Source organism: Pteronotus mesoamericanus, unplaced genomic scaffold (genome assembly GCF_021234165.1).
Source record: "Pteronotus mesoamericanus isolate MK-2021 breed Mesoamerican mustached bat unplaced genomic scaffold, CSHL_Meso_final contig_221, whole genome shotgun sequence".
NCBI classification, from domain to species: Eukaryota; Metazoa; Chordata; class Mammalia; order Chiroptera; family Mormoopidae; genus Pteronotus; species Pteronotus mesoamericanus.
In genome coordinates, this window is record NW_026555092.1 from 11,504,259 (window position 1) to 11,524,444 (window position 20,186).

At 39.7% G+C, this 20,186-nt stretch overlaps 1 protein-coding gene across 2 annotated transcripts; it reads right to left on the reverse strand.

The window, feature by feature from the left end:
- Positions 1-698: 698 nt before the first annotated feature.
- Positions 699-16,713, reverse strand: SFPQ (splicing factor proline and glutamine rich). Of its 2 annotated transcripts, XM_054571947.1 has the most exons (12): positions 15,793-16,713; positions 14,880-15,068; positions 14,238-14,539; positions 14,046-14,141; positions 13,313-13,509; positions 13,130-13,214; positions 12,510-12,627; positions 11,836-11,884; positions 11,633-11,754; positions 2,924-2,971; positions 1,864-1,947; positions 699-789 (listed from the first exon to the last, which is right to left on the reverse strand). In XM_054571947.1, exons 1-10 carry the CDS (start codon positions 16,618-16,620, stop codon positions 2,948-2,950), a joined length of 2,010 nt encoding a protein of 669 aa, XP_054427922.1. In that variant the 5' UTR covers positions 16,621-16,713; the 3' UTR covers positions 699-789; positions 1,864-1,947; positions 2,924-2,947. The 2 variants fall into 2 exon arrangements, with proteins under 2 accessions (XP_054427922.1, XP_054427921.1); XM_054571946.1 differs by lacking the exons at positions 699-789; positions 1,864-1,947; positions 2,924-2,971 and adding an exon at positions 8,872-9,211.
- Positions 16,714-20,186: the final 3,473 nt, after the last annotated feature.

The following is a 20,186-nucleotide window of genomic DNA, read 5'->3' on the forward strand; positions in this document are numbered from 1 at the left end:
TTGTACAGTAGTTAGGAAAGACCCCATTATGCTCCTCCCTAACTACTTCATTAATTATACTGCTGATTGTTTTTGCCTTGAGGTCCATAAAGCTTCAGATCAGTTGGCAATCAGAAAGGAGTTAAGAGAAAATTGAACCAAGACATGGACTCAGATTTTTGATTTGGGATGGCTGGTCTCCCTTGTTTTAAAATATATGGCAACCACAGATAAGCAGAGTGACTATGGCCAACGAGAAAAGAGCAGGATCTTGGTCTCATTCCTGGTACTGACTATACAGTTAATTCAAAGCAAATTACATGGGACCAAGTGACTGCTGTGACTTTCAACTCTTTCTTTGTGACTATTTTAACTAATCTTGAATACTCTTTTGAATTCCAACTTTCTTCTCCTTAATCACAGCAAGCTCATAAAATTAGCACTTTACCTATAAAACCTATAAAGAGTAAAGGCAATTTTAAAATTTGATGTCCAAATCAGTTTAGTTAGGACAGAAAGGCCATCTAATTGATTAGTAATTAAGAGGCTGAAGTAGCTCTGACAAAAAAGCCTCAAGAAATAAAGTCCTGAATAATTTGTTCTATGTCTAGAATATGGAACATCTTTTTTAAAGTCACCTAGAAACAAGTTGATGACATAGGAAACTTCTAGAAAATGAAAGAGAACTACTTAAAAACAGAATAAAAGGACAATCTGATTTTAAAATGTCTTTATTAACAACAATTAGGTTGTTCATTTCCTCTTTGCCCTCTTCCTCACTGGTTTCCTGGACACAGAGTTCACCTGATCCTGCCAATCAAAGGAAACAATTACTCCCAAAAGATGTAAAAATCAGTTATCAAGTTCGTTAGCACCAACCAAGTAAGCTTCTTAATCAAGAAATGTGGTATCAATAGTATTGAATAGTCTAAAGTTTCTTTAGATGTAGAATGTTTAAATTTCAAACTTATGAGGGCCTTTACACCTGAGTGATACCTATCTACACATGCAATTCATTAGATGAGGAGATAGTAAGCTACTATTCACAGCCACCTTTTTATAAAATAGTTGTATTGGACAGAGCCATGTCCATTGTTTATACATTGTCTATGGTTGCTTTCCAGCTATCAGAGCAAAGTTAAGTTACCCTTTGAAATTGCCAACCATTCTAACAGGTTATATTAATATTATTTGCCTTCTATTTTCAACTATAGATTACCCCACCAAGTAACTATATAGAAGAACAGACAAGGAACTTAAAAATTTCCAAACCTTCCTCTGCATGGTGCTATGCATAGGGGTAAACACACACACGCACATGCACTCTCTTTATTAAAAACTGAAGTCCCTGTTTTTCTGAGGCCCGAGTCAAAGCTAGCGACAAAGCCCTACAACCTCAGAAAGCTGTTAAAATGATTAAATACTTAAGTACTGTAAAAACTATTCAAGAAAGTTTTAATGTAGAAAAAATTAAAATGAGATATTCACACCCAAGTACCATATTTTGCCATGTATAATATGCATTTTGCCCAAATTTTTTAGGGAAAAATAAGGGTACGCATTATACATGGGTAGTCCTTGAAGTACCTTTTATCGATTCTTGTGTTTGTAGTTATTTGTTACATAAAATTTCTCGTGCCACAATATGTTCAAAACTAAATGTTAAAATTCCTTTATACTACAATAACCAAGTACCTAAATATAAATGAATAAAAAAATTGAATTAAAAAACTAAAACTCTTTCAGGAAAGATTTTTTTCCCCTCGAAAGTTTGGGCCACAAACATGGGTGTGCATTATACAGAGCAAAATATGATTATTTTTGTATCACTCAAGAGTCCTTTTTCCTGAAGGCAGTTTACAGAATAAGAATCACTTAACTTACCTCAACACTTCCTCAGTCTAGCAAGTTTTGGCTTTCCTTCTTGGCTGGCTCATGCTGGGTGATGTCTTGAGAACAATTATCCACCTATTTTTAGAAATGTAATTTTATTAAATTAACATGCTCAGCAGATTGCATTCTTACTAATATTTAACGAGTACTGCAAAAGTTTGGGTGCCAGTTGGTGGTCGTTTTTTATTTTACTGTGTTACTGCTACACCAAGGTCATACTCTAAACTTTTTCATCACTTGTACATATGAAATTTTCCCTCCTACCAATGACTAGACAGTTATTCCCCTACTATTTCCTGGATATGGAAAAAAAAATCATAAGAAAATTTTGAATGGGTCCTAAGGTGAATTTAAGGCATTGAAAATACAGCATTTCTCCATTAATTCAAGCCTTTTCTACTCTGCTATGACTGTTTTCTCTACATAACCATGCATTTTTTCCCAGTTCTGCTGTTTAACATTTTTGTAACATTCCCCATCTCTTTCCAATTCACAGATATGCACACACCTATTTTCAGAAACAGAAATACAGAATTATCCTAGGTGTGACAAAAATATTAAAAAATAAAACGTGTTGCCCTGTCTTAGTAGCTCAGTCCATTAGAGCATTTTTACAATATGCCAAGGTCTGCAAGTTCAGTCCACGGTCAGAGTGCATACAAGAATCAACCAATAGCCCTGGCTGGAGTGGCTCAGTGGACTGAGCACTGGCCTGAAAACCAAAGGGTTGCCAGTTTGATTCCTGGCCAAGCCCCCAGTTGGGCGAGACAGCCGACTGTTGTTTATGTTTCTCCCCACCTTCCCTTCTCTCTAAAAATAAATTAATAAAATCTTAAAAAGAAAAAAAAAAAATCAACCAATGAATGCTTAAATGGAACAAATTGACGTCTTGCACTTGTATGCGCACGTGCGCACTCTCTCTAAAAATCACTAAGTTAAAATCAAACATGCTTTATCCTGCTTAGATAAATCAAAATATTTAACCATTAAATAGAAAATCAAATCCAAAAGTCCTCTACTTCTAAGGTTAAGATTTCTTAAGGACACTTACTTCAAGTGAATGAGCACTCCAGTATCAGCCAACATCAACCATTCGTACCTAAAGAATAATAAGAAAAAGTTATTACAAAAGACAAGGGTATAAGGTTTGAAAATGCTAGTTAACTTCAAAATTTAAAGAGTAAAATTCCAGAGACCAAGATTGGGGGCAAGTTACAGCATTAAAAAAAAAATAGGAAGAAACTCCATGGGGGGAATTCTAAAATTATTCTTACGTAAAAATAGACACCTGAATTAGAATGAAAACTGTACCTTCTTTAAAATACAAAAGCCTAACTGCTGTTTTCACCAGTCTGAGTACAATAAAGTTTGACTGCAATCCAAAATATACTATCCCTTATGTGAAGGTATGTGACAACGTTTACCTTACCAATTGAGTTTTAACATCGGCTCTCTTTTCATAAAGCACATACCCTGCGCTCCATTCAAGTAAGTCTTCCACTCTCAGGTGGACTGACCCCCTTCAGCAGCCCTTCTCCGAGAGTGCCCTCCCCATTCCACAGTACACAACAATGCAGTTGTTACCCTGCAATCCTATATATTTGCCTCGTTCTTTCCCTCTAAGTCCTCACTGAGTTTTAAATTAGGGCAGGGAATCTATGCCTTATCGGGACAGCAAGGAACCTGAGTTTTTTCTGAGGGAGAAGACATTCACCTTCATTATATATGCCTGCAGGGTCACTGTACAAAAACCAGAAATATCAGCCTTAATTCAAGTTCCAGGTTTTTCTTCCTCCCTGATTATCACTTACTGCCAAAGGTATATGAAATAGAGTTCCCTGTTGCACATGTACCATCCATAAGGGATACTATATCGTTTTGCACTCTTCCCATTCTCCAGATTATCCTATTCTGCATCCAGCCCCCCTTTTCACCTTCTGAATAAAATCTTTTCAGCACTGGTGTTCAAAAGCAACATTTTTATGGTTGATGGTTTACCAACAACTGTGAGATTTTCACAGTTGAGTCTTTAAAAATTGCCAATCATTATCTAGCAGCAATGACAGATGATTAGGAACAGTCAAATCCTCAGTTCTTTTCCTCATAGGCAGCCATTTGAGAACTGCACTAGCTGACAAGAGCACTGAACATTATCAGCTAAAGCCAAAACCAAATAAAGGCCCAGAACAAACATCCCGGCTCTCTAAAACCTGCCCAAAATCATTAAGGGAAAGACAGTAAATGCAGGACTGTGGATCGTGTCACTGCAGCTGACAATGATTAACAATAGAAGACATGCAACCCCCATTAAAGTTAAAAGTCCAAAACTAGTCACACGCATCTATCTCTATTGGGGGAAAGTGAGACTATTATGTATTCTTTGTAGGTTTTGCAACCTTGCATGAAGAGCACCCATTGCATTTCTTTCATCTTTCAGAAAGCACCTGTATCTGTTCCAAGGGCCTAACAGTACGAAAATGCATTCTGGCATCACACCTCTGAACATCAGCCCATTCTCATTAAAAAGAGTAACTTTCATTGTAACAAGAAAAGAGTATGAAATACAATGCAAGCACCTCAGTAGTGTTATTACTGAAACCCATTTACTCCCAGCTTTTTGACTGAGTAGTTTTTTAAGATCCTCTACACTAAGATTCACAAATTATAGCTATGTACAAATCAAAACTAGTAAGAATCGACCTAAGTCACAGGTTTCTCATTTGAAAGTGCAAAAGCCTATTCATCTGAAAATAAGCAGAATGAAGCAAAATTAACCCCCCCACCCCAATAATGTTCCTGAAGTCCATATTACAAGTACATTCTCTCAAAATTGTTATCGACTGGTAAGAAATAAACCTGAGCTTTAATTTCTAAACACTCAATCCCTAAATCACGGTAGCAAGTGTTGGCCACCGATTTAATGGATTATGCCAGAGGAAAACTCCATCAGGATGTATGCCAATTTAGTGACAGTCTTGTCACTAATACCTAGCATTGTGGTTGCTTTGCATTATAATTCATATAGAAAGCTAAACTAATCATCATTTGCTCTTTCATCTAGCCGGAGTCAAGTTATTTGCTTGAATGAACTACGGATTACAGTACAAATCTGTCCCCACCTTGTGAATTGCTTGCCAAACAGCAAGCCATTTTTCTTGATACAACGGAAGAAAATTCTCAGAGTCATGAAGAAGTTTCACACATTTATGCAAAGTAAACCAAATTTTCCAGTTACAGAGCAGAAAGCATTATACGTGAAAGCTGTTTCTCATGCACGCTAGCTAAAAACCAGTTCAGAGACCAAAGTTGAGTTGAGGTCTGGAACAAAAGTCGATGCAAAGCTTAAGTCCTAAGCAACAAAAGAAGGTGTTTTTGAAGACTCTTAGTAATTAAACCTTTTGGATTATAACATCATATCCCGAAAGCTAAGGGAACCAAATTCAAAAAAACTACTCTGAACATTTGCAGTTATCCTACAGAATACGACGAAGTCTTATGATTGGGAAATGATTCCCAACATGTATTCAACTGTAGGCAAGTCAATGTTTCACCAACTTCCCCCAGGTTTAGAGTTTAAATGTACTGAGTAGAATCACGTTAACTTGAACTATTCACATTAGATTCCCATCTAAGCCCAAGTTAGTAAAAAGTTGTTTCCATGAAGCTCATTTTAAAAAAATATTATATAAATCACATTTTTTTTTTAAAAAACCCACTAATTTTTGTTCATTCACTCAACCTGCGGAGTAATTATCTCTAAAATTGCAGTCTGAAATTATTGATATTGTTGACCTACAGGCAGGTCAGTTTGCTACAACATAGACTCATCATCACATGCTATTACAGTCCATTGTCAAGGTGCTAAAAGCAGTCTACCTCCCAAGTATGGTTTGGTTCCCTTTCCCCCACACCACTGTGTTCCATGTTATCTTCAGTTACAATGCAACTAAAGAAAACCACACAACTGAATCAGATACACCAAAGAATCAAGTTTGCACTTTTTATCTGAGAACTGCAACAGCACTGAATTCTGCCTGACAATTACAGCTCTAAACCCAGCCCACGCAGTTTTGATAAGCTAACTTTACCGTACAAGTGTTAGGTGCTGCACTGTTATTTCATTGTCAGAAGTGTGATGTCAGAATGCCCACGGAATAAAAGTACATAGCAAGTCACCAAGTTAGATTATATTGCTTGTTACCTACCTGTATGCAGTCGGCAATGAGAATCTTGGAGCAAGCAGGAATACTACATCCGGGTCCTAATGTCCATTGCCATTTGCGGTACTACGTTCCTCACAGTTACGCACTGCAGAAATGCTGGCTAAATGCAGTTATGTAGCAGGCCACTACTTTAATAGTGCATAATTGCAGTCCAAGAACACCAGAAAATGTTCCACCAAAACTTAGTGGCTTGCCCAAGAAAAGCCAAGTATCTAAATTTTTATCTGCCATAATATGCCACTTATAAAAATTGCACAAGCGTAACATTACAATTTCCCAAATCATAGTTTATATTAGTGGTATACATCTGTAAAGAGTGGTGGGGTTTACAGTATTTCTTAAGGAATTTAATTAGTGTTCTAGGAAAAGAGGACTATGATTTCACTAACAGAGAACCAATGGGTTAAGCTTGTAAGATACCTATTAAATACAATGAAGTCTCTTTGAGAATGCAGTTTTTAAAGATTAGGAGTAGTAAGTTTAAAATGATCAGTGTTCCTCTTAAAACAAAATTATGAGAGAAAGAGAAGAGGAAAATGGGGGCAGTGATTTCTTTAAATGAGAAAAATGGCTAACTACTTCGAAAGTACTACCTTCCCTTTCCCACCCCAAGTTTCATCAGCTTTTAGGCAACTACTTTTTAAGATTACTTAAATTCACATTAGGCTAAAAACTATCATATACATTGCAAGACTTACAGAAAGTCTATTTGAGTAGCGTACAACCCTTGGTACACTGCTATTTCAGTGATAAGTAAAAAACTTAGTTGAAACTAAGCAACATTATTTGCTAAACAACGTTTAGCAATTCTACAGCCCACGGTAAGGCCATCAAAACCACAACTTTCAGCAGATTATCCATTAGTATCCTTCACCACTCTTCAAAGGTACAGTACTACCAAAAGCTTATTTTAGGGGTCTGTGCCAGCATCCCTTATAAAGAAAGGCATGTAATCTGAAAAATAAACTGAAACATTAATTTTATAGGCAGATTTTCCCATTTCCCCACCAGCCCCCACCCACACACATACAAGTTCACCCTCCATGGGTGTCCCATGAACACCCCTTATTTTATCATTAGTGGAGTCCCTACCAGACAATTCAATCAAATTGTAATGGACTCCTTTCAAATCAAGACCCTTGTTTCCATACAGAAAAATCTCATACATATCACGAATTCGTAGCTTGACTGGGGACAAAACTTCCTCATTGATATAATTATGGGAGAACTACCACCCATTTCCAGGTGTCTTGGTGAAATGAAATAATCAACATTTTCTAATGAGATTCCCTTCATTAGCACACCATGTACCTGTCAGTCACACAAACACAATTGGGTGACATGCCTTTATACTCCTCTAGTGTTTTACTTTTAGTATTGTCCGGTTTCCCAAGCAGAAAGTGCTCAATTGTTTCAACAATAGATTTCCTTTTGTACGCAGGCACAATTCTAAACTTCGGCATTTTAACAAAGATTTGATTTAGAATTTTACTTTTGCCAATTAACACCAAGAACTGAGGTGAAAAGGAAGACACATTCCATAGTAAGAGTTCTAGAACAAAGCCAAACCATTCAATTACTTTGCCTACTTTTAGGAAGCTGTTCCCTCTACTAACATATATACACTGGGAAAGCAGGTTCCCACTGTTGTACTAACAGACAACAGTAACGATGTACTTTAATAATAAGTCAAAATATCTTACTCTAATGAGAGGAGATTCAATGAAGTTGACAATAAATTGACAACACCACTGAAACACTCCAAAGCTTTACGGTGGGAGGGATATTTATATTTGTACTATGTAGCATGAGCAACCCTCTCGAGATTTAATGCTACATCAAATGAAACTATGGAAAAACAGATTAATAAATATTTTACAATTAAGAATGACTGCAACACTATTTAAGTCACCACTAACTCTTAGAAAAGAGAGCAAGTAGTTTATAGTCCTACAGATTTTGCCCAACAAAGCAGCATGAGATGTAGAAGTTTTAGAGTACAAATGTATATGGTTATGGTTATTGGTTTATGGTTACTATACTTCTTACTTTCAGGTTGAATTTTTCAGACTTTATAAACCCCAATCTTTATAAATTGCTCAAAGTAATACATGAAAAGATTTCATGTTTAACAATCTTTAATTCAAATGTGAAAGTTCAATACAAGCCATTTGCAGGGCTTGGGACTTATTCTTTTAAAAACAAGAATGGAGGAATGCAACAAAATGATCTTTCCACTTTTTCTTCAGAAACTTTCAAGGAAAGGATAGATCATAGGGCCATAAAAGATCCATTTAGTCATTCGCACTTTCTCCCCCTACCAGTAATCTTACACCCATTCCATTATCTTAATACACATTCCTGAATGAAGATTTACAGTTCAGCTTTGCTTATATAACCATTTAAAAGTACTTAGCACCACTTGCTTCCTATAATGCCAAACAAATCAAATCATGAAACTACTTCAATATGCATTTTCTTCTTTTTAAAACAAGGGGGTACTTATTTGTAGAAAGGAATACTTAGCCTACAAATACATTTCCCAGAAATGGCATAGGCCATTTGAAGGTCTAGAATTTCTCATGCTTTGAAAGTGGAATACCTAGCCTAATGTGCACAGAAGCATGAATGGCAAAGTTGAAGATCAGTATTATAACTATTTTATCTATTTATTTGAAGCACAGTAAAAAAAAAATGGTACACTTTGGAAATTCAGTGGCACAAGGTACACTGCCATAACTTGAGGGACATTATACAGTTTTTAAAAAAAAGGAAATAAAAAGGAAAAAAAATTCCGTTTCAAAACACTGCATTACATAATTTTACCTGCCCAAACAGACCATTTACAAATATTAGGTCAATAAACTGCTAACATCCATAAAAAGGTAGCTTTCTTACTAAAATGCAAGAATTTAAAAGATAGGTATCTAAACAAGAAAAGACAAAAACAAACTGGAATGAAAGCCTAGATGTCACATCTAAAATCGGGGTTTTTTGTTTGGGCCTTCATACTCTTCTCTCCCTCTACCATATCCTGCTGGAGTTCCAGGCCCCATTCCTCTAGGACCCTGTCCACCCACAGGCCCCGCACCTCCCTGCCCAAAGCGCTCAGTACGCTATTGGAACAGTAATTAACAGTTCATTATATGTAGTTGATGTCCATGTGTGTTAAGTAAATATTTTAGAAGGTTCCGTAGTCAACGTTCGTCGATACAATCACCAATGAGTCGATCCACAGGTACCGGGAACATAGAAAGGAAAAAAGGGTAATTTGAAAATTAGTTTACGATAATACATGCCTTGTGGTATGTTCCCACTTGAGCCATTCTCATACACCTGTTTCAAAGAACAGATCTTCCCTGTAGCGCTAAAAAATTTAAGAATTAGTGTAGATGTGAAAACCCATTCCAAAATGAGTTTAAGAAATTTCACATCAGAATAACCCACTGAAAAGCTTGCGAACTTCTCACTTTCAAGGTCTGAACAGGAAATTTAATAAGTAAGCCTAACAAGCCCAACCAGACAGATTCAATTCACTCAATGAAGTGACAAAGACCTACTCACCAGTTAGTGGCATGTGCTGCGTAAGAAACCTTGAGCTTTTCAAGATCTCAAGACACATCTGCTAAGTTGCAGAAACCTTAAAAGGTTCAAAGTTTTAATAAAATGCTACCAGACTACAAAAAAGCATAAAAGACTAATAGATTTAGTCACTTAACCGGCACAGTAACTTGATTAAAAAACATGTTGCCATGTTCTCACAGGTATACCACCTTCAGAGCCATCACTATATAACCAGAGACAATTATGTTCACAGTACTAGTCTGTATTATTGCAAATTGACTAAATGTACAGCCCACCCCCATAACAGCCCAACTCTTCCCTTAAGTCTTAAAAGTCCACTGGCACTTAGCTACAATTCCATGTTTTGGGTATCTCCCAAACAGACTAACACCAAGCTTAAGTGACTACAGTAAAACAGGAGTTCATTATTGCTTCTAGGTTTTAGGTACTTTTTAAGTCTTAGAAAGCTATGTACCCAAACAGAAAAACCCTATAGATATGCAAGCACAGCAGCCTGAACTATCTTTCAAATTCCATTTAAAATACATCAGTTACTAAGTATTACTCCAAAAAACACAGTAAACAAAAACAAAAATGGCATCAGGGTTTAATTGTTCCTATGCATGATAATTTCAACATGTTTCTTACAGAATACTATAAGGGCTATTTGGAAAGAATACATCTCATTCTTTTATTTTTTTAAATCCTAAAAATTTTAGGGTCCTCACACACTGTACTGTATTTCAAAAAGCTAAAAAGAAAAATTTGGGCGTTTCACAATTATGTTATTAGATCATCTTAGAACCCAAAGGAGCTGTTACATGGACTACAGAAACTTAACTGTGGGAACATCATGTCCAGTTAGATTTTAACAAATTTGCTTACATACCTACAGTCTGCCTTAAGGAAGCACATAAGCCAAAATGTTACCCACATTATTTTTAAAATTCAACTTGAGGGAAGCCAATAGCACTACATTTAACCCACCAGCTATTTACAGCTCTAATTCCCAAAAACCCATTAGTGAATTTAATTAGGTGAGGTCCCATACTAAGTCCTTATGTTCCTATTTGTAAAATAGATCTAGTGAGTTACATGCTGCAGCTTCCTTCCTTTGCCAAAACTCTGTAGGTGAACTAATCAGATTCAATAGTTTTGAAAATCCACTCCTCCCTAAACCCACTTCTAAAGTCAATATTCAGTTCTAAAAATCTGTAAAGCCCTAAATACAGCCACTCAGACCAAGTCACTTGGTTTTCTAAAGCATCCAGATAGGCTATCTGCACAGCTAAAATATGATAGCATCAAGAAGGTTCAGCTCAAATGCACACAACTAGTATGCTTAAAATTATCGTTGGTTTTTCTTGCTACTCTGTAGCAAAAGAAGATGTCAGTTTAATTTTAGAAGGTGTACCTATAGACAGCCCAACAGGTGGGAAACGACGAGTCAAACATTAAACAATTCCCTTTTATTGGCTAGAAGCCACACCAAATGTAGGTATAAGTCCTACACATCACTAAAACATGCCTAGAAACGGCAAACTACTAGTCTAATTCGTACTTATGGCAAATACCAGCTGAAGGAACAACAGTTTGCCATTTGATTACTCTCACTTGGATGTAGAATAATCATTTACATTATCTAACATTTAGAATTTGGACTTGCCATGTGCTAGAGTGCAAGAGTACACAAGCAATATATTGGAAAGCACCTAAGTCTACTTATTGCCAAAGATAACTCCAACATATTATTAACAGCATTGATTTCCCATTGGCAACCATATCTGTTTAGGTTACCACACACTGAGTTCTTCTATGTTGCCAAAGTATTCCTCAATATTACGATTTACACGATAGGGGAACTAAAAGAAGTCCAGTCACCTACTTTAAAAAAACAAAAAAAACAAAAAAACACACACGTAAGTTGTGAAAATGAGAACTTCCTTTGTACTACGTCCCACAGGATACATTACCATGTCGCTTCCCATCATGGAACCACTCATGGTTGCTGGTGGAACTCCAGGATTAGCTTCATAACCTATTCCACCACCACCACCTAAAGGTGGAAATTTCTGGCCTCCTGAACCATAGGGATCTAGGAAACAAAAATACTGGTTACAACTCAACCAGAACATTGCTCTCTAATGGTATTGTTGATTTTAATTTTCATGCTTACCTCCCATGTTCATTGCTCCTCCACCACCCATTCTCATGTCTCTTTCTCTCTGAAAGAAGGAAAAAAAACAAACAAACCATGTATCTGTTCTACACCCATACTATTTTTGAGAGTACCAAAAAAACAAACAAAAAAAAAAAAAACAACAAAACAAAAAACCAGAAAAACCCCCAAACTTAATTTGTTTTCGACATAAAAAAAGATCCATTAAGGCAATTTTAAAAATCAATTTCTGGCCCTGGCTGGTGTGGCTCAGTGGACTGAGTGCCAGCCTGTGAACCAAGGGATCACAGGTTCAATTCCCTCCCCAATGGGGCCGGGGGGGGGCCCCCCCGCGCTGCAAGAGGCAACCACACAATGATGTTTCTCTCTCTCCCTCCCTTCCCCCGTCTAAAAATAAATAGGTAAATAAATAAATAAAATTTCTGAAGCCAATTACTGACACTCAGTTACCAAAAGACCTATAAAGGCTCCTTTCCAACCAATGAATCTTGGGCTAAACCAAAAAGATAAAACTCTTTAAGGCATATCAATCATAGTATACTTGTTCCAAAAAAAAAAAAGGGTGGGGGGTTATAATGTGAAGCATTATATTTAACTGAGTAAAACTTCATTCTAGGTATTCACAACTTTTGTAGACAACTCCAATCAGACTGCAATAGAAATTTACTTACTGGATCCATGTAGCCCATTCGGCTATAACTTTCTTCTCTTTGGCGTCTCATTTGTTCTTCCATCTCACGCTGACGAATCATCATCTCTTCTTCCCTTCTACGTCGTTCCTCCTCTTGCCTGGAAATATTTATCAAGCATATAAACCAAAGTGTTATCACATCTTTTCAAATTCAACCTGAAAAAAGCTAATAGTTTGCCTCACAGCTTTACCAAGACCAGGTTAGAGCCAACACATAAAAAGGTCAGGAGAACCCTCACTGGATGGCTCAGTTGATTAGAACACTGCCCAAAATACACCAAGGTTGAGGGTTCAATCCCCAGTATGGGCACATACAAGAAGCAAGCAATGAGTGCATGAATAGATGAAACAACTAATCAATGTCTCCCTCTCTCTCTAAAATCAATAAATAATTTTTTTTAAAAGATGAGGAAAGTGAGTCTAGAATAGCCCTAGAAATATTCTGGCTAAGGAAATAAGAATTTACTTATAAAACCAATTCAAGTGTTAAACCAACACCGACTCTCTGTACTTCACCTGATTCACTTGCAAAATTTAGGTTCATCTTTTCTCTAAACATTAATGAAGGGAAAAAAGGCTAAGCTTAACAAAATTTTTTACCTTAATTGCATTTCTTTACGTTTCTGCATTTCTTGATTGTGAAGTTCTTCCATTCGTCTTAATTCTTCCTGACGTCGCATCAGATCTGAACATTGGAAAATTTAATTTTGGATGCACTTTAGTGAGATTCTGGTAAGTTCAAAAAGCAACGATCCTATCAGCAAAATTCAGAGGGTCATTTACCTTGACGCAAAAGATTTGCCTGATGTTCATGATAGGCATCTTCCATTTCACTTTCCAATTTGTCTTTTGCATCTTTCATGTTTTTTTCAACTTGCTCCCTTTGCTGTTTCTCCATTTCATCCAAGGACTTCCATCTCTGAGAATATTCGTACTCAAAAGTACCATGCTGGGCAAAACGAGGAGGAGTTTCTCTCTCCCTGATAATATTTAAACATGAATCAAGTTGGGGATACACACAAGAAATACTTCCAGACTACCCTAAAAACATTGGTCTTTCCGTCGGCCTACCACTTGTAAGGAAAATCAAGGAGCAAAGACAACTTTGGTTCATAGAAAAACAATATTTGGTCACAGCAAAAACAATATCGGTATGTCCCAGAATGATACAGTAACAGAACATCGGCATTGATGATAAATCCTATCTTCTTTATTTCCTAATCGTTTCCTCTAGTCAAATTCCTATTCAAGGAAAAATTTCCCATCCTTAAAAATTAAGACACTTACACATGATGCAATTGTTTTAAGAACAAAACAAAACTGTATGTGAAATATACCTCTCAGAAAAAAAACTATGCATTTGAATAATTGCTTCAAAACCTCAAACTTTCTGAGCCTAATGTTTTCATTAAGCATATTCACTTAGAAGAATTTTGCCTATTTTAAACAAAACTGAAAAGTTACCATAAGTTCTAGCTTTCACTTAAAAATTGCTCAAAAGTTTAATCGCTCTTACTTTTGATACATTGGATTCTTCTGTGCAAGTTTTTCAGGAAGACCATCTTCATCATCTAACTGTTCAAGTGGTTCCACAATGACTGGACGAGGAGTTCTAGTAACAAAAGAGGTTCCATCTTATTTTCCAATTTGACTGCCACTTCCTCATACAAGTTACATAAAAATTATTAAAATAAGAACAAGAACTTACGTTGTCAGTAAGAAAACACCTTCACTGCATCTTTCAAATGCTTTTCTTGCTGCTGGTTTAGAAGCAAATTCAACAATGCCTTTCCCTGTAGATCTTCCACGATCATCCACAATTACCACAGCCCTTTCAATAGGACCAAACTGGCTAAAGGCTTCTTCCAACAGTTCATTGGAAACATAAGGTGAAAGATTTCGAACAGAAAGGGCAGCAGCATGTGTGGCAAAGCGAACCCGAAGCTGTCTACCTCTCATGGGTGTATCATCAAGTTCAGCTTTGGCAATTTCAGCCAATGCTCTAGATTCCTGAAAGTTATCAGACATACTTATGTTAATGACCTCAAAAACTGTCGCGTGCCCACCCTGAAAGTTCCAAGGCTAATTCCTATTCCTGTTGTTCTTCCAGCTCAAATTATCTCCAGGGAGCCTCCCTGACACCATTCACAATAGTTAAAATGCCTCACCCACCCACTCCCCTTGTCTTAGATACCAACAGTTATACACTACACAGCAGTCGCATCTTTTCTGCAAGAATGATGGAAATTTTAAGGACCAATTTATTCTTGTTCATTTAAAAACCGGTAATTTTGAAGTAGGAAAAAAAAGGTGGATTCTTTAATCATACATAAAAATCCGACAAACTCACAAGTTTAATAAATCCGAATCCTTTGCCTTTGTTGATAAAAACTTCTCCTGGTTCTCCATATTTAGCAAACAGTCTTTTGAATTCATCCTCCGTAATATCAGCAGGTAGATTCCCAACAAACAACCGACAACGTTGAGTGTAAGTTTTCTCTCCAGGTCTCCTCAACAGAGACAAGTTGGCTTTAAACCCCTAATGAAAAAGGGAGGGAATTTTCAGACACCAGTGACCTCTGCGAACAGGGAAACCCACTAATTCTTGCTTTTAGCCAAACTGGTTCTTGCCAATCGGGTTGCTCTTCTGTTTCGTTAAAAGGCAAAGCAAGGACCCGCTACATTTGTGGGATTTCCACAGTAATCAATATCCTAACATCAAACAGCCTTGGAATCACTCAAAACGCCCGAGAATTGACACTCAGAACTCTCTACAGGTAAGTCTATCAGCAACCTCGTCATCCCCACATGCTGAGCGTCCGACTAAACCAAATCGTAGGAAAAAAAAATTCAAATGGTGGTTAAATATTAAATGAAAAAAAGAAAAAGACCAAACTCCCGTAGCCACCGACATGACTTGGGCCTGCGCTTTTCAGACCGGAACTGCCCCCGCCCTGGTCTCTCGAACCCTACGCGGGTTCCCAGGATGCTTCGGCCTCCGCAGGTCCTATCATAGCCTCTCTTCGCCTCTCCCCCCAGGCCACCCTCCCCCGGCCCTCTGGCGGCGGCACGGCCAATCCCCCGGCGGGAGAGCGGACCCACGCCGTCCGCCCCTGGCTCTGGCGGGCAACCCCGCCCTCCGCCGCTAGCGCGCAAGCGCCTTTCCGACCGCCGACAAAATGGAGGTCGGCGAGGGGGAGGGGGACGAGGAGGGGCCGCGGCCATCTTAGGGAAACCGACGCGTAGCTCCCAGGGACACTCACCTCAGAGTCGGAGATCTTCTCCTCGCTGCGACCACCGGGTCCACCGGGCGGGGGCCCCTGGTGGTGCTGCTGGTGGTAGGGTGGGTGGTGCTGCCGGCCTCCGCGGGGCTCCCCGCCTCCTCGGTGCGGCGGCTTGGGATGGCCACCAGGAGTGCTTAGGCCCGGGCCACCGCCGGGCTTCGGCCCGCCTGGCATTTTGCCGCCTTTGGGGCCTCCGGGTCCTGGGCCCTGCTTAGGCCCTGGGATCGGGCCCCCTGCGGGTGGAGGCGGCGGACCCCCAGCCTGAGGTGGGGTGGTGGGGACTCCGCTGCTCGGCGGCGCAGGCGGGGGCGCCCCGGGGGGCGCCGTGGTGACAGCGGGCGGCGGGGTCGGGATAGGGCCTGGCCCGGTGGTGGCCCCAGAGGTCGGGGGAGTGGCGGGCGGTGCCGGGCCGGAGGCCGGCGGAGCGCTGCTTACTCCAGGAGCCGGGCCGGGTCCCTGAGGAACGACGGGCTTGGACGAGTCCTGTGGCGGTGGCGGCTGCTGATGCGGTGGCGGCTGTTGATGTGGTGGCGGCTGCTGATGCGGCGGCTGAAGCGGCGGCGGTGGCTGCTGTGGTGGCGGCTGCTGCTGTGGCGGTGGCTGCTGCTGTTGCTGGTGCGGAGGCGGTGGCGGGATAGGGGGTTTGGGGCCACCCTGGCCCGGGCCGGGACCCATGGGTCCGCGGTTCTGATTGAGGCCCATGCCAGGCGGAGGGGAGCGAAAGTCGTGGAGGCCGCCACGGCCACCGCCTCCTCCGCGCCGGTGGAAACCGCCACCGCCGCGGCTCCGGAACCGATCCCGAGACATGTCTGTGATCAAGGGGCGGTCGAGACAGAAGCGGAGAAGACGCTTGGGGAACGTGGAGGCCACCTTGCTTCGCACAAAATGGCGGATGACACAGGCTGCGCGCCGCCTTTGTCCTTTTCTTATATAGGCCTGCTGACCTGGCCCGCCTACTTCGTGATCGGTAGCTCCAATAGCCAGTTGCAAGTGCCGTACTTGATGACACTAAGTTACGAAGCGCTAATCTTTTCTATTGGTTCCTGGATGAGAGGCGGGAGGAGTGAGTAGCTGAAGTTTCCAGCTGGCCAATGAGCGGAAGAAGAGTTGGCTGTCGGCCGCTGTGATTTGCTGGGAGGAATTTGAATGGGTTCGCTAGACCAATTTTCTCAGGAAAGCAAATTGCAAGGGCCCTATCAGATCCGATGGAGACGTGTGAAAGGGTCCTTTTCTTTCTTGATTTGTTCTTGAATCAGTGTGCTGTTATCCTTGTCCAGAAAGAGCTTAACGTTCTGTGGTTCCCAGTCACAGATTAAGTGCCTGCTACCTATCCCACTTTGTACTGGGCCAGTGAAATTAGAGAAATACAGTTTTACCGATTTCACACACAGGATCTTTACTGGCTTCATTTTGGAAACTCATTGGAGTACAGATTTGTCTATCAGTATAAACGTCACAATAGGCTTAAGTAAGTGCACTCTATTTTTTTTTTTTTAAGTCCTTGATAGGTGGGTGTGTGTGTGTAGAACAAATAATTTACAAACACAAATAACGGGGAGTATAACGTTTTTCTTAATTCCACTACCACTCAACACTTTATGAACAGATTAAGATACTTTAAAGTTGCAATATTAAAATATATGGAATCAACCAACAGGCAGTATCCTCTTCAAAATCTCCAACTTCTGTGAAGTGCACTAGCCATATTCCTTAATACTCATACTAGTTACTGTCATTTACGGACCTTTTGGTGGATCATTCCTCCCTCAATTAGTATTAGCTCCCTGGTTGGTGTGGCTTAGTGGATTGAGTGCCTGCCTGCAAATTGGAGAGTTACTGGTTCGATTCCCAGCCAGGGCACATGTCCGGTTTGCAGGCCAGGTCTCCAGTTGAGGGTGGGAGAGAGAGACAACTGATTGATGTTTCTTTCCCTCTCTCCCTCTTTCACCTTCTCTTTGAAAATAAATAAATAAAATATTTTTTTAAATAAAAAAATGAAAATATTAGTTCACGGCTTATTGTCTTCCTTTCCATCTCTATTTCTGTTCATCGTCTAACATCTATGTGGATGACCACTAAATGCTCTGTCAACTCTTTACCTCCTCACTTCCAACAGTCTTTCCTTCCATCCTACATGAGCTGCCCCATCTCCATGTCTGCCCCACAGGTCATTCCTTTTTTGTTATTGCCAGTAAGTATTCCATCTCTAAAATCTCTGTTTCAAAAATCCCAACTGTCTGATCATAGTAACTGTTGTTCGACTTCATCAAAACCTCCAAACCATTAAATATTAATTTTTCAATATCTCACATTCTTATAACTTGTGTCACACAGTTTAGAAGTTAAGTCCGCCTGCAAACACATACAACTCTTGTTTTCCTCCTTCTCCATTATACTCACCTGGTAAAACTCCATTGTAGTTGGACCCAACAGTTTACCTTCTTTAACAAGGGCTGAGGCTTTCACTTTAAATTCTTGACCACAAGCCTCAAAGGGCATAAGACTTTTCCTGGCACTCGTACTGAATTTTCCTAGTAAGTTCATTTTCCCACTTCCAGAGATAGCGTATTTCATGCCTCCTCTTTTCAAACTCCTACACATTCCCCTCTCCTTTCACCATAACGACTGACTTCTCATATTTGAGAAAATAAAACTCATCAGAGAGGATCATTCTCATCCAGCTGGAAAGTCACGAGCCTACTTGATTTGTACTGTGGGGTGCAAAAATTAATTTTCCTCCCACATTCTAAGTTCTTCTAACTGGGTTAATCCAATTAATATGAGACACATTAATGGGAGTAAATGCCCAAAATATTAGGGATGTACATTTTGGGGTGCCATAAGATGTGAGACCCAAAGACACATGGGGCAGTTGAGGTTTGTATGCAATTATGGACAAAGGAAAAGGAGGCAAGGGTCTGGGATTTAGAAAAAGTAAGCAGTTTACAGATTGATACTGAAAGGTCAAACATGTAAAATTCTTACTGGGCCACCCAAAAACAATGAGACATAAAAGGAAGTTCAACAAATGGACTTTGCTAGATTTTCCCCTGTCATTTAGTTTATGTTATGATGCTATGACGATTCTTACTTCATTTAAGCAGGGTTTTCCATCTGAATTCCTTTAGGCAGAAACGGGGAAGAGCAAAGGTTTTCTCTGAGTCTTTCGTTTCTTAATAACCAGTTTGAAATCAATATTCCGAAAGGCACATTTTGGGGTGACAAAACTTTGGTCCCCCTCATTACCCATCTTCTTTTCCATTTTTTTAAAAGATGTTATTTATTTTTAGAGAGAGGGGAAGGGAAGGAGACAGAGAGGGAGAAAAACATTACTGTTCAAAAGACAAGTAGTTGCTTCTTACACAACCCCAAACCGGGGATCCAGCCCATGACCCAGGCATGTGCCCCAACTGGGAATCAAACCCGTGACCTCAATTCCCAGGCCGGCAGTCAGTCCACTGAGCCACACCAGCTAGGGTTTCTTTTCCATCTTTCTGATACCATGGAAGATATCTCTTTGCCCCTATCAAAGGGGACCCCAGTTCTATGGATCCCATCTCCTCCTGCCTTTTCTAGGACTTTTCCTTGTATCATCGATTACTTCTACTGGGTCATTACCATCTTAAGAATAAACAAAGCCTTCCCTTTATTCTATTATTCATTTCGTCACTCCTCTTTGCAACAAAACTAAAACAAGTTGTCTCCAACTAGGGACATTTCCACCCCAATCTGTTTAACCTGCTCTTAAACTTGCCAAGGATACCAATGATCTACACGTTGCCAAATCCAATAAAAACTTCTCTATACTCGTCTCTTTTTATCTGTTAGCAACATTCACCATAGATGGCACTCTGTCTTTATGAAACACTCTTCTCACTGGCCTCTGTGAAACCACATTCTCACAACTTTCCTCCTGCCTCAGTGATCTGTCTTCTTCTCTGACTCCTCCCTCTTATGTGTCTAAGGGTGGAGATCTTTCAAGACTCATTTCTGGGACATCTTCAAGACTTCAAATACCACCTAAATGTTAATAATCTTCATATTTATATTTCCATGATAGCGTAGACCTCTCATTTGACTTTCCAACTCATTTGTCTAACTACTTAGACCTCTCCACTTGGAGTTTTAGCTGGCATATCAATTCAATGTGTCCAAACTGCAGCTCTCCATTGTATCGACCTAATCTGTCCCTTCCCCTAATTTTCCCCAGCATAGTAAATAGCATCATCTCATTGTTAAAACAACAAGGATTCATCCTCTTCATAAAATCCAGCAAATTGGCTCTACCTCCAAAGTAATATCTCGAATCCATATACTTCTCTCCATCCCTGTCACTGCAACCTAATCTTTTCCACCTCCATCTCTTATCTAAA

Coding starts and splice junctions, on each gene's coding strand:
- SFPQ (XM_054571946.1), bottom strand. CDS start 16,620: ATGTCTCGGGATCGGTTCCGGAGCCGCGGCGGTGGCGGTTTCCACCGG. Junction 14,540..14,879: donor GATTCGGATTTATTAAACTT/GTGAGTTTGTCG, acceptor GATAACTTTCAG/GAATCTAGAGCATTGGCTGA. Junction 14,142..14,237: donor GGTGTTTTCTTACTGACAAC/GTAAGTTCTTGT, acceptor TTTTGTTACTAG/AACTCCTCGTCCAGTCATTG.